At 57.7% G+C, this 12,950-nt stretch overlaps 1 protein-coding gene across 9 annotated transcripts in view; it reads right to left on the reverse strand.

Moving 5' to 3' along the window:
- Window positions 1-503: 503 nt before the first annotated feature.
- Window positions 504-12,950, reverse strand: part of LOC102682506 (cyclin-dependent kinase 17-like) — a 39,243-nt gene continuing 26,796 nt past the window's right edge. For 5 of the 9 annotated variants that reach the window (XM_069189553.1, XM_069189559.1, XM_069189554.1 and 2 more), the window contains 11 exons: window positions 12,493-12,607; window positions 12,194-12,288; window positions 11,815-11,877; window positions 11,279-11,402; window positions 10,109-10,229; window positions 9,446-9,543; window positions 9,176-9,281; window positions 8,584-8,626; window positions 8,104-8,194; window positions 7,633-7,710; window positions 504-801 (listed from right to left, as the gene is read on the reverse strand). In XM_069189553.1, the coding sequence (XP_069045654.1) occupies window positions 653-801; window positions 7,633-7,710; window positions 8,104-8,194; window positions 8,584-8,626; window positions 9,176-9,281; window positions 9,446-9,543; window positions 10,109-10,229; window positions 11,279-11,402; window positions 11,815-11,877; window positions 12,194-12,288; window positions 12,493-12,607 (1,083 nt within the window). In that variant the 3' untranslated portion in view covers window positions 504-652. The other 4 variants (XM_069189558.1, XM_069189561.1, XM_069189557.1 and 1 more) reach the window with 3 other exon arrangements.

Below are 12,950 nucleotides of genomic sequence, written 5' to 3' on the forward strand. Positions count from 1 at the left end.
TTCCAGGATTTAAGTGGATCCCGAGTTCTTAAAACACAAATCACAGCCATGTCTGGTCTTTTGTGTGTACCAAGAAAAACAGGTGTGTGCAGATTCAGTGACAAAATGAAGTCCCAAGTCAAAACTGTACTCCAGCGGTGCAATGTAGTTCTTGAAGTGAAAAAACACCACTCACCTTCACCGCAGTCAAGTCATCCGGCAGCGTGATGTCATTCACTCATTCATCCTGGTTCGCCGCACGTTTCCAGACAAGTAACACGCCTCCGAGAACATGCCCTTCCCACATCGTTAGCACCCTCTGACCTTAAATCAATTAAACTGATGAGAGCCCTGGTGGTGAGTAATTCAATTACCTGGCTCACGGCCGCAGCCCAGAAATGCGTCAGTGTATAGAAACGCACCAGCGCGTTTACAGAACAGCGAGTTCCCGAACGAGCGCACTTTCCGCCCCGTCCTGTCCACACGCCCCCCTGGAGGAATAAAGACCCAGGGCTCACGCCAGCTGTTCCTGATCAGTTTATTGGTAGCTGTACTGTACAAAACGTGACAGGGGAGAAAGTGGGGGAGTCGGGGGGCAGGGGGGTGGCGGCGGCGGCCACGGCGGCTTTGGGGAGGGTGGTAGTTCGGCGCCTGCAGACAGAAGGGGGCGCCCTCACCCCAAGGTTTCCCACACTGCCTTGCTACAGAGATGCACAGAGCAGTCCAGCTCCTCTATAACCTCCACAAGCAGGCCCTGAACCCAGAGGGTGCCTGTCCAGCTCCTCTTCAGAGTGCGTTCAAACCACCGAAGGGCCTGGATGCCTGGAATGGAGTATTTTATGAAAATCCAGGAGGAAAAGGGAGGATTTTGGGATGAAAATCCCAACTCCTGTAGCTCTTGAGAGATAAATGTACATGTCACTTCCTGAAGAAAGCCTGAAAACACTGCTAACGGGGTATGAAGCTGTGAAGCAGCTGCCGCTCCAGATGTCGGGACCAGCGCAGCCCGGGTGTGTTGGGATTCGCTGCAGGCTAGTGGACCGGTAGGGAAGAGCCGCAGAGGCGAGAGGAAAGGGCCACGCAGAAACGTCTTCGTGCAGGACAGACACGCACGCGCACACACACGCGCGCACAGAGAGACGCACAGCACAAGGGAGCAGCGGAGGACCCAGCTTCGCAGACGTGGGGGGCAGGGGGTGATGTTTATCACGAAGGTTGTGTACCCTCACAGCACACACACACGCACACACTGCTGCGTGCAATACAAGCGCAGCACTTTCCAGAGAGTCTTTTACCAACTTAGACGAAAGAGGCAGCCCTCATTCCCAGCACTGCTGTGCACCAAGCCCAGCTCCCTCCCGCGGAGCAGACAGGCCCAGCCTCACGGGTGTGCGTGACGGGAGATTTTCCAGTAGTGACCATGTGCGAGGGAGACAGACACGCCAGATGAGGTCTCTCCCAGCCCCTGCTCACTCGTGAGCTCCGAGCTAACTCCCATCATGCCCGCAGACCAGGAGCTCTAGACTGGCCCAGACTTCGGCAGGAGGTGACGTCACTCCTGTCCACGGCTCGGAGCACGAGCCCAGTCCCCCCCGCTCCCAGAGAACAGCAGGACAGTCGGCTACTGCAAGGCTCCAATGTAAAAACGCACAGCGGCCTGCGAGACTCTCGGACCCAGGCAAACAGACGACGGTCTGGGCTCTGGGCTATGGCTTCAGTAGAAATTACGAAGGAAAAAAACAAAACAAATTCATGCTCACCCCTATCTTAACATCTGAAGCCATAAAACAAATCAACAGGTCTGAATTAACAGCTCGATCTCAAAGCCCCTCTTGACCAGGCCTTTCAAAATACTCATAGGCACCTGCGATGCATCTTCACAGCACTGTTTATTTTTAGGTTGTGTCTCAGCTCTTGAACAACACAGACTGTTCTGTGCATAAGACATAGCACAACGCCCCCAATCCATCATCACATCTCAATGTCTCCCGTTTCTTCACTACTTTTAAATATTTGTCCTTATGCAGCCTATTCACATACCGCATACATATTTTTCTAAAAAATATGCCAAAAAATGGATAAAATCATAATCCCTTAAAAAACATAAAGCAGTCAACCTTCTGGATATCCTACTGCACAGGGCTCACCAGTGGGCCCTCATGATGCACTGCCACCTAGTGGTGGCAGGCAGGATTCTTGGAGCTCAGGCTGACCAGGCGAGACAGCTGCAGGGACCTGCTGAACATGAATCTCATCCCCACCCCTGTCCAGTCTGGAACGATCCCTCAAGACGAAGGCAGGCTGTTATTTCTGCCTGACCTCTAGGGGGTGCTGTTGAGAGGTCAACTAAATTAACCTGCGGTGATATTCCCTCACAAGTCAGTCCAGGACACCGCCCTCGGCGAGATCAGGCAACGGGACTCTGGCTCCGGTATGCATGCAGGGATGGGAAGACCTCTGGGCTTCGACGTTTGACCCCCCCTGTCCCTCTGTCCTTCCCACCAACGCTTCATGATCCCAGTGACCCCCCAGCTGAGGAACTGAACCCCTGGGCAGAAGGAGTGCCTGTCACAGCACAGGCAGGAAGACGGAGAGCCTGGTCACCAGCGAGACGGACAGGCCAGCAGGCTGGCACAGACGTGGCCAGAGAAAGCCAAGTCGATCCCCTCGGTCTTGCGCAGGACAGCCCGTGTGCTGAAAGAAGCCCGTTGAGCTTGCTGTGCCGGAATCCGGGAATCCTCCGGGGTCTGTCCCCGCGTCCTAACTCCACCAACGGCTCGGGCTACAGGCTGGTCCGTCCGCCCCGCGTCTAGTCCAGCTGTCGGACTAGTGGAGCTGTGTTACCGGAGAGCTCCGGTCCCACTGGTGCAGCCAAACACACGCACCTGCACCGGTCGACTGCGGTGGAGCAGACAGACGCAGGCGGAAGCAGCACTGGGGAGAGGCCTGGGACGAGAACGGCCCGGCCGGCGGTCTCCAGCGCTGCCGCTGGGGGGAAGAGTCCGGCTACAGCGCAGCAGTGGCGTTCTGGGTGAAGGCAGCGTGCGCGGGGGTCCATGGTCCACTACCTGCAGAGGACGCCCATGGCCGGCCCAGGCCCAGTCCCCACCACCGCCCCCGCCGACAGAGCAGCGCCTGGGCCGGTTTGACCCTGGACCTCCGGGCGCCACGGGCAGAGCTGCCGTCTCCAGCCTGCTGACCGGCCCACGGTCCGACAGCACCGAGAAGGGGAAACTTCGAAGGGACGTCGGAGACGCCACGTCTCGCAGGGGAGCCACGGACGACGTCCCGATGGAAAGAATGGAAAACGGGTAACTGAAGACCTGAAAGTGGACGTTTTATGTGAGCGGAAAAAACTCCCTCACCTCTTCAACGACTGGGAAGACGACCTGCACACACCTGCAGGCGTTTTCTCCGCGGGGGGAGACCGGAGTCTCCCCATTACTGTTCCTTCCTGAGCAATCAATGAAACAAGCCGCCTACTTATTTACTTCTCAAGGTCCTCGACAGCTGCTCCCTCGGTCCCCTCCGTCTTCACGCAGGGGGCCGGCAGCTCTGAGGTTAGAGGTCTGGCCATCAGGCGGTTCATTGGATAATTAGCCCAGCCCTGCAACTGAGAGCCCAGCTCCTTCGGGAGCCCAGCGAGACCCCTGCCCCAGCGGGCGCTGCTTCACGAGCCCATAAACACACTGGCCAAAATACGAGGAATCCAGTATGAGAGACGAGGGCGGGCCTGGGTCTCACTCCTGCTGAACAGGCTCTTCAGCCCCACACCACACCCCCGCAGCGGAAGACTTGGGCCCTCCGCCTCTCCACGGCCACGGCGCACGTAACCGCCACGTTTCCGCGGTACGGAGCGGGGGGGGGGCGGGAATCTTAATATTTTGGCCAGCGGGGCATAGTGATTCTTTTTTAAAAAATTAAAATTATTGCAAACTCTATAAGAGAATACTCTTCCAATCTGACGAAGCATCCCGCCAGCGCGGGGTCGGAAAACAAATGATGCAGTGGGACAAAGGAGGGGGCAAAGGAAGAGGATGCTCTCGGTCCACCCCTCCGCGGACTCGGGTCGGCTCTGCAGCACCAGGGGCAGCGGGTGACCCCAGTTTTCACACACACACACCCCCACCCTCCTCCACTCCGACGCCAGGGCAGGTCTGCAGGCTCTGTGAGTCTGTGATGGGGGGGGGTAATTGCTCGATTACAGTAGAAGCAGTCCACTCTCCCCCACCCCACCAGAAGCAGTCCAGGGGTCCCCCTACAGCAGGGGGGGATCAGGGACCTCCTTGAGGTACAGGGGGGTGCTGCCTGGGGAGGGATTCTTCTGTGTCCGACCTCCTCTGGCCACAGGGCTGCAGGACCCCACTCCCATCGACTCCTCTCTCCCCTCACATCCTCTGGAAGAGGGGACTGGAAGGGGCGGCCCCTGATCGCCCCCCCACCAAGAATTCACAATTAAAAAAAAACTAAATTCAAATTAAAAAGTTCCAGATAAAACGAAAATGTCCGGAGCAGCAGCAGCAGCAGCATGATGGATCTCCCTCCATCTTCCCGATTCCCACCTCCGTCTGGACCCGGGACGCCTGACCCCCCCCCCCGAGTCCCAGTCCGCACGCCGGCCTCGCCCCCGCCCTCGCGCCGCTAGAACAGCACGCTCTGCCTCCGGCTCTTGCCCTGGGCTGGGAGAGGAGAGAGGAGAGAGAGAGAGGAGAGAGGGATTGCGGCCCCTGCCCTGGCGCCGTGCTCCGCGGCTCGGGTCTCTCGCAGCTGCGCTCCGCACTGGGACAGCGGTCTGTCTGCGCGAGACGCTGCGGGGGGGCCACGCAGCGCTGGGGTCCCGGGTCCCAGTATGGACCTGGGGTGCTGTCTGTGTGGAGTTCGCATGCTCTCCCCCGTGTTCCCCCCCACAGTGCAAAGGCATGCCAATGGTTTAATGGGCTTCTGGGAAAACGGGCCCCGGCGCGAGAGCGAGGGAGTCCGTGTCTGCGTGCCCTGTGATGCGCCAGCGTCCTGTCCGGGCTGTACCCCGCCTCGCGTCTGTTGCTTGCTGGGACAGACGCCGGCTCCCCTGCAGCCCTGAATGTCAGGGAACGGTTTAAGAAACGGCCGCATGGAAATGACATTTTGAACGGGGGTGAAAACGGACCCCAGTTTGGTCGGTTCTGGGGATTGCGCCTGTCTGGGCAGGAGCTGCTGTGTCTAGGGGGACAGAGTCTCAGACTGTGCACCCAACACTTTGGGCCCCAACCTCACTGCGATCATTGTTTACACAGAGATGTCCTTGCACACACAGATCTTTTCTCTGGTGTATGTTAAGAGCAGCTGTGTGTGGATTTTAATGACGTTGATATCTTTGTCCTGGGCTGCTGTGCGTTTCCCATACAGCACTTTGGGATACTTTTGGTCAAGTTCTAGCAGGCTGAAGATGAGATGGGCTGGATGGACTCTGATCACTGGCCTTACGTCCTACACTCAGGGGGACAGATGAACCTTGGACACACCACCGCATCAACATCCACTCTTGGTCCTGGAGGGCTGTGGTCCGGCAGGTTCTGTGGCTAACTCCCACTCCTCAGTGATCCCGACACGCTGACAGTGGTAACACACTACCTGAACGGCTGCTTCAAATGAACCCCTGAAAAGTCCAGGGAGGAACGAAGCCAGAGGGACAGCGCCGCCCTACAGGACCTGGAGTGAACAGCACTGCACTACAAGATACAAAGCCACGCACAGAGGTGCAGAAAGACCACCAGCGCCCATGCACACACACCAGGCCACCATGCTAGGATGCGTTCACACATGGGGTACACACAAATGCCACAAGGGGACCCCGATTCCCGTGTGAAGGCACATATGCAGTGTCAGCACCGACAGCTGCAGGTCCTTCTGCAGGAGTCTGCACACAGCTGGACAGTGACCGGGAGACGAAACGCAAGGAAACTGAAGTCTAAATGCTCAGCAAATTTAACTCCATTTTCCACTTTGAGTTCAGAGGTTTGAATTGGATTTGACCGGCCGATACTCCCCAGTTAGCGTCCGCTTTGTAGAAGAGGCAGGAGGCTGATCCGGTGACAGCTGAAGCAGAGTAACCAGTGGACACTGGGGGAACCCCCAGACAGTAGTGTTTGTGCATGCTCTGATCTGTGCTAGGTGTTGTGCGTCCAGGCTACTCACCTGAACACAGAGGGGGGGACAGGAGTGGTCAAGGGGACACCCCCCCATTGCCCCCGTTAACACTTCACACAAAGACGTCACGTCATGACGTACAGGTGAACTTGGGACTTTCCTGTGGGACAGCTAAGGTGCTAAGGCTCTGTCTGATCTGTAACAGGAGGAGGAGGAGGAGGGTGCTGGGGTCCTGCCCAGTCGCGAGTCCGCTTGGCGCTGCATGCGAACGGAGACGAGGAAGAGGAGGGGGGGACAGGAGAGGAAGAGGCAGCTCTATTTACCGGAGTGGCGGGAGTGTTGCTCAGCCAGTAGACGGGGAGGTGAGAGCGTGGGTTTGACTCCGCGCTTTGGCCCCGTCTTTCTGGAAGTATTCCGATGAGGCAGAGCCCAGTTTTTGGGGTGCTGATGTTGCGTCGTGGGGTGGAGGGTGTGTGGCGGGGAGGGAGAAGAGACAACCACGGTAAAATAAAAAGGAAAGAGGGAAAGATGGAAGGAGAGAAAGAGAGAGAGAGACAGAGAACCATTGAGCACCAGGAAGGCAGACGTCGGAGAACCGCAAAGCTCGGCTCACACTGTCCACTGTTCCGACTGCTGCTACAGCAGCAAGCAGACCTGCTGCCTCTGGGAAATAGCCCCCCCAACGTCGACTACAGCAGGCCCTCTGAGGCCAGGCAGAGGCGAAAGTCAGCACAGAGCACTGACTGGGGGTCGACAGTGAAACAGGCACCCCAGTGCACAAGAGGAAAGGACAACAAAGTACATTCAGGTGCTCTACGCAAAGAGATGCTGCCGTCTGGGACAATCAGGCCAGCGATGTGCTCTGAGCCCATATACTGGGATCCTTGGGGAAGCAGCAGGATGAGATTTCGGGATTCCCAAGCTGTCAACCAGCAGGGTACAGCGGGGCAAACGGAGCTCTTCTCGCTGGAAACTAAGGGAGCAGGGTGCGGCAATGCTTAAGGCTCTGTACTCCCGGCCAGAGGGTCACGGGTTCCAATCCCAAATGGAGCGCTGCTGTTGCACCCATGAGCAAGGAAGGCGCTTCGAATTGGCCCAGTGCGCGCCCTGCTGTGCAAATAGGCGACCCTCCAGGTGGTCAGAGCAGGTGCAGAACCAATCCCACAGCCTGAGAAGGGTCCGTCTGGGCCTCGCGGCGTGAACCGGGCTTGACACAGCAGCCAACAGACAGACCGAGCCAAGGCAGTGAGCGAGGAGGAAAGAGGGACAGACAGACAGAGAGAGAGAGTACAGACAGCACACCGGCAGACCTGACAACACCCTTACAGCCCGGCGCTGCACCTCAGCGGACTGGGCGACGGTCTCGGAAGACGACAGGCCGAGAGCCCGCGCCGTCGGAGGGCCCCTGCACAGCCCCCGAGGCGCCCCCCGTCCCCAGATGCCCAATCCGATCGGACTCGCGCGCTCGCGATTCCAGGGAAGCCAGCCCCAGATCCGGCGACTGCGACCGTTCCCTCTCCCCCTCACCTGATTCGGGGTGTCCCGTCGACCGCTTGCCGGGGTCCCTGTGCAGCTGGATGTCCTTCACGGAGAAGATGGACGCCGCTGGAGAGGAGAGGGAAGACGAGTGAAGTCCCCCACTCCGGTTCTGACCCGTTATAAAGCACTTTGAATGGAGTGTCTAGGAAAGTGCTATATAAGTGTAAGGAATTCTTTTTATTAATTATTGTTGTGGCTCATCAGAAGGCAAGCCCTGCATGCTGTGCAACACACATCCACTAGAGGGCAGAAGAAGCCCGTCTTGGCCAGATTCATTTCCTTTCAACGTCAGTGTGCGCTGTTACAGGCTCTCCACGACTTACAGTGATAATATATCCATCAACACCGATTCCTTGTGCTTCGCACATTCGTAAAGCATCACCTCCTGCTGTTTAAGAGCCTCTGCAGAGTATTTAAAAAACCCAGATCATTAAAACACTCCAGAGAGAGAGGACTCACTGTCGGGTAACGTCTGAACCTGCTCCCCCAAACTCCTGAAGTAGGGGTGTCTAAGGGCCTCCTCCGCTGAGATTCTCGTCTTCGCTTCAAACTGGAGAGAGAGAGGAAGTAAAAGAGAGGAGCAGGGAGAGTCAGGTTCCGAAGTGGAGTACGGATCAGGAATAAAGATGGAAGGGAGAGAGGAAAATGAGACAGATGAAGCAGCTGTTAGCAGGATGTCTAGATATGAGGAGATTCCCAAAAACAAGTATGTTTTCTACTTGTGTATACAAAAAAGAATTCCAGGTACAAACCTACCCTGATGTCCAGACTGTAAGTTGTTCATTAACGAAGGGCCCGGACAGTTTGTTCCTCTATAAGATCAAGTGTGTGTGTGTGTGTGTGTGTGTGTGTGTGTGTGTGAACCTGTGTGTGTGAACCTGTGTGTGTGAACCTGTGTGTGGCACAGGCCTTCCTGGTACCCGGAGGCGAGAGACTCACCTGCAGCAGCTTCGACAGCAGGTCCAGCCCGTCGCTGTCTATCCTGCAGACAGACACACACAGCGCTGAGGTTAGTGGAGAACACCGGCCGTTTGCTCACCTCCACAGCTTAACAGGACATGTCAAAGGAACAGGGGACTTGGACATACTGGACACAGGGAGACAAAGGGGGGGGAGAGACGAAAGGAGAAGGCCGTGGGAGTCTCGAACCCTGGGGCTTTCTAGAAACGGCTGGACGACATCCTCCAAGACAGGACGGGAGGCAGACTTTACGCAAAGGCCTGTGGCATCATGGGACAACAACCCAGCCGTGTTTTTTGAAGAAGGTACTCTGGCTTCTTTTCAAGACACGGCTGGATGACGCACTCCATTCAACGAGCCGGCAATTCTGTGGTCAGGCCAGTCAAGCAAGTCAGTGGTACATTCAGCGACCACCTCTTGCTCCCTCGGCGCCAAGCCGTTAATGGCTCCTGTGGCTCGGCCAGGCACACTCTGAGCAACGGCTCCAGAGCCACCTTGCACAAGCCGGACATGAACATCTCTCGGGGCGGTCGCCGGCGGCGGGACAGACGGGCGGGCAGCGGGACCGTGCCTGGGCGCGTGGTTCACCAGGGGCTCGGCGCAGTAGCGGGGGAAGTTGTAGGACTTGAACTCCTCGTTGGCCGCGATTCCCGGCCACGTCTCTTCCGTGGGCGTCCCTGGAGACGAGAGACGACAGCGCTGCTGAGACCGAGGGCTGAGAGGCGTTGGGGAGAGTCTGAGCAGGGGAGGGGGAGGTCCCCACCACCTCGCCCGCTGAGAGCTGCCCTCGAGGGGCACCTCCGGTCGTGAGGAAGAGGCAGGGGGCGCGGGGCGGCCTTACCCAGGATCCGGAAGATGAGGTGCAGTTCGTCCTCCACCGTGGACCCGGGGAACAGAGGCCGGCCGGTCACCATCTCGTAGAAAATGCAGCCCACTCCCCTGGAGAGAACAGAGAGGGGGGGTGAGGACGGAGAGCCAGATAGCGAGAGGAGGAGGAGGAGGGGAGTAAGAGAGCCACTTAAGCTCCCTGCTCGCGTTTTGTTTTGTTTTTTTACCGTCTTTCCCTGCGGCTTTTAAAGCAGAGGACCTGACCTGAAAGGAAACAGCAGAGCGTGGTAAACCGGCTCCGGCAGCGGCCCTGACCCATTACAGCGCGCTAGCAGGGGCTCCGCGTTAAACCACGGGAAAGGGAAAGTGGGGGGCCGGATGAGCACGGGATGCATGGCGAAGGAGGACGAGAGGGGGGGCAACAGCAGACCCCACGGAGAAGGCCGTGACACGGCCCCCAGGGCTACGGGGCTCTAGTGCAGCGCACTGGGGCAGAAGAGGTGGGGGCATTAACAAGGAGCAGGAAACGAGGTCAGAGCTGCAGAGCTCTCCTCCCCCACAGTGCAGGTGGAGACAGTCCCTGCCCGCGCGCTGGAGACAGTGGGAGAGGAGGAGACGGGCCCTGGGGAGAGGGCAGGGGGCCGTGGGCACTGTGCCACGCGGGCAGGGGCCTCACCACATGTCGATGGGGGTGGAGTACTCCGTGGAGCCCAGCAGGACGTCGGGGGGGCGGTACCACAGGGTCACGACCTCATTGGAGTACGTCTTCGTGGGGACGGACTTGGCCCGGGCCAAACCTGGGACAAAATCGGTAGCAAGACAACGACAACAAAAGAAGATATCTGAGAGAGGGCATCTCGGAGTAAACGTTTCTAAAAAAGATATTAAAACTACCAAGCTCGTGATGATAAATACAGATTTCTGTATTACAAATGCAAACAGACGCCCAGGCATCCCGTATTCGTAACCGCAGAGATACACCAGCAGGAGAGGTCAACATGCAGGCGTGTCCAATTTCAATTATCCAGGCGATTTCTAGCCTGAACCTGCAATACTGGAATGCAAACTGCACACACAGATGCGCCTAAACAAACGTGGCAGCCTCCTCACGAGAGGATAACAATCTCCAGAGTGAAATTCTACCAGCCATGACCAGACCTGCACAGTCCTGCGAGCCAGAGGCACAAACACTGCCCGACGCCCGACTGCCACTGCAGGACACATCCGAATATCTCCAGCCGCATCCCGAGTTCAGAGGATCACGAACTAGGATTCAGAACTAAAGCTTTCCGTTTTTTGACTATTTGTAAGCGACATTTTGCGTCGGTTTTCCTCATCAGTCTCTTTGGTGATGCTACACCCTGTGTCATGTGCTACAGACCCCTGGTGCACGGTCTGTAAACAGCAGGCATGCAGAGGGTATGTCTATATCTGCCAGGTAGAGTAGTAATCACTTCATTCGAGGAGTGTACTGAATACTCAGTGAACAGTAGGGGTTTTCATATACGTACAACCATGAAAACAGAGGACACTGGTGGAAACTATAAGGAGGTGCACTGAACACTGGTCACAGGAGTTGCCTTTGGACAATGTATACTGGCTGTATACAAAGAGCTGCAGGGGCCTGGGCCAAGCTGCCCAGCCACGTCACTAAAGCTGGATAAGACCCTGGGATCAGTACGTTTAACAGCCCCACAAAACTAAGTTACAGGCAGGAGGGGCCGGGCAGCCTTCTCTCCAACATCTAGAAGAGGCGTTTGGACCTGTTCTGTTGCGGGGGTCCAGCAGAGAGGGGGAACCCGGGAACAGGCCGGCCCCCAGGGGCTAACCCCCCCACGGCTCTCACCGAAGTCGGCCAGCTTCAGCTCGCCCCGGTCGCCGATCAGCAGGTTCTGCGGCTTGAGGTCGCGGTGCAGGACCTTGCGCCGGTGGCAGTAGGCCAGGCCGCGCAGCAGCTGGAACAGGAACACCTGGCAGGAAGGGGCAGGAAGGGTCACCGGAGGTCGCCGCGGCCGCCCACCTGCACGCACCGTGCTTGGACACCCCAACCCCCCGCCCCCCCCCTGAGCTCGAGACTTAAATAACCAGCGGGCAGATCTATCCAGGGTACACAGTGCCCTCCTGGTGAGTCAATAGCAAAAGCACACTCCCACACCCACAACACAAGCACACGCTGCACAGAGGCTGTTTACCTAAGGGACACACAACAGTCACACGGGCTCGGGCGTCCTGGCCAGCCCAGACAGCTCAAACAATAGGGGACAGCAGGCCCACGGAGGTACCGCCGGGCCAGGCAGCACTGTCCGGGGCCGAAGAGCTGCGCCGTCTCAAACAGCTCTCGGGCAAACGGAAAAGCAGCCCCGCCCACGCCCACCCCCTCACCTTGACGTTGTGCACGCTCATGATGTTCCTGCAGTCGTCCATGTACTGCTTCAGGTCCTTCTCCTGAAAGCACACAAGAGCGCGGCGGGCTGCTTCAGTCAGTGACCCCCCAGACCGAGCAGCCCCTCCAGTCCCCTGCACACAGCTTCTTCAACTCGCACTCACACACTAACAGTGGGTCTGGGGCCAGACACAGGCGAGGGGCTCAAGTACAGAAGGAAAGGAGGTGAGGGAGCCGGCAGGCAACAGAAGGCACGCACGCACGCACGCACGCACGCACGCACGCACGCACGCACGCACGCACGCACGCACGCACGCACGAAAAAGACACACACACGCACGCGCTGCGCGAAAGAGAGGTGGCGACGGACAGACTCACCAAGTACTCGAAGACCAGGGTCAGGCACTTGTCTGTGTGGATGATGTCATGAAGAGTGACGATGTTTGCGTGTTTCAGGTCCTTCAGCAACGACACTGGGAGCAGAGAGAGATGGGGACAGAGGACAGAGGGGTTGGAGAGAGATGGGGACAGAGGACAGAGGGGTTGGAGAGAGACCGGGAGAGAGGAGAGGAAACAGAAAGGTCAGAAAACATCCAACCAGATTAAGAAAACCTCAGCTCATCTCGGCACGCCCAGGGTAACAGTCCGGAAGCTGCCGTGTGCGGGGGTGCTCCTACCCTCTCTGATGGCCGTGCAGGGCGCCCCCTCCTCGTGCTCCAGCCTGATCTCCTTCAAGGCCACCAGGTTGTCGGTCAGCTTGCTGCGCCCCTTGAACACCGTGGCGTAGGTGCCCTGCGGGAGAGAGGCAGGCTCGAGAAGGGAAGACTACGGGGGGGGGACCCCGACAAAGACAACCCCCGGACTTCTCCCGAACCGACAGGGAAACGGGGACCAGAGGGATGAAGTGAATGATGCTGTGTTTTTTATTATTCTTGTTTTGCAGCCATTTGTTGTTTTTTGTCCCCGATTTGTTGTTTGTTTTTCTTACGCAAAGGGTGGTGGGAGTGTGGAACGAACCGCCCAGCTGTGGCGTTGAAGCCCATTCCCTGGTTCTGTTGAAAAAATTGCTGGATGGGATCCTCAGGTCCTCCTCTCGATTGTGACCCGTCTGTTGTTCTTGCACACAGGCACAACG

This window comes from Lepisosteus oculatus, chromosome 4 (assembly GCF_040954835.1).
Source record: "Lepisosteus oculatus isolate fLepOcu1 chromosome 4, fLepOcu1.hap2, whole genome shotgun sequence".
Taxonomy (NCBI): domain Eukaryota; kingdom Metazoa; phylum Chordata; class Actinopteri; order Semionotiformes; family Lepisosteidae; genus Lepisosteus; species Lepisosteus oculatus.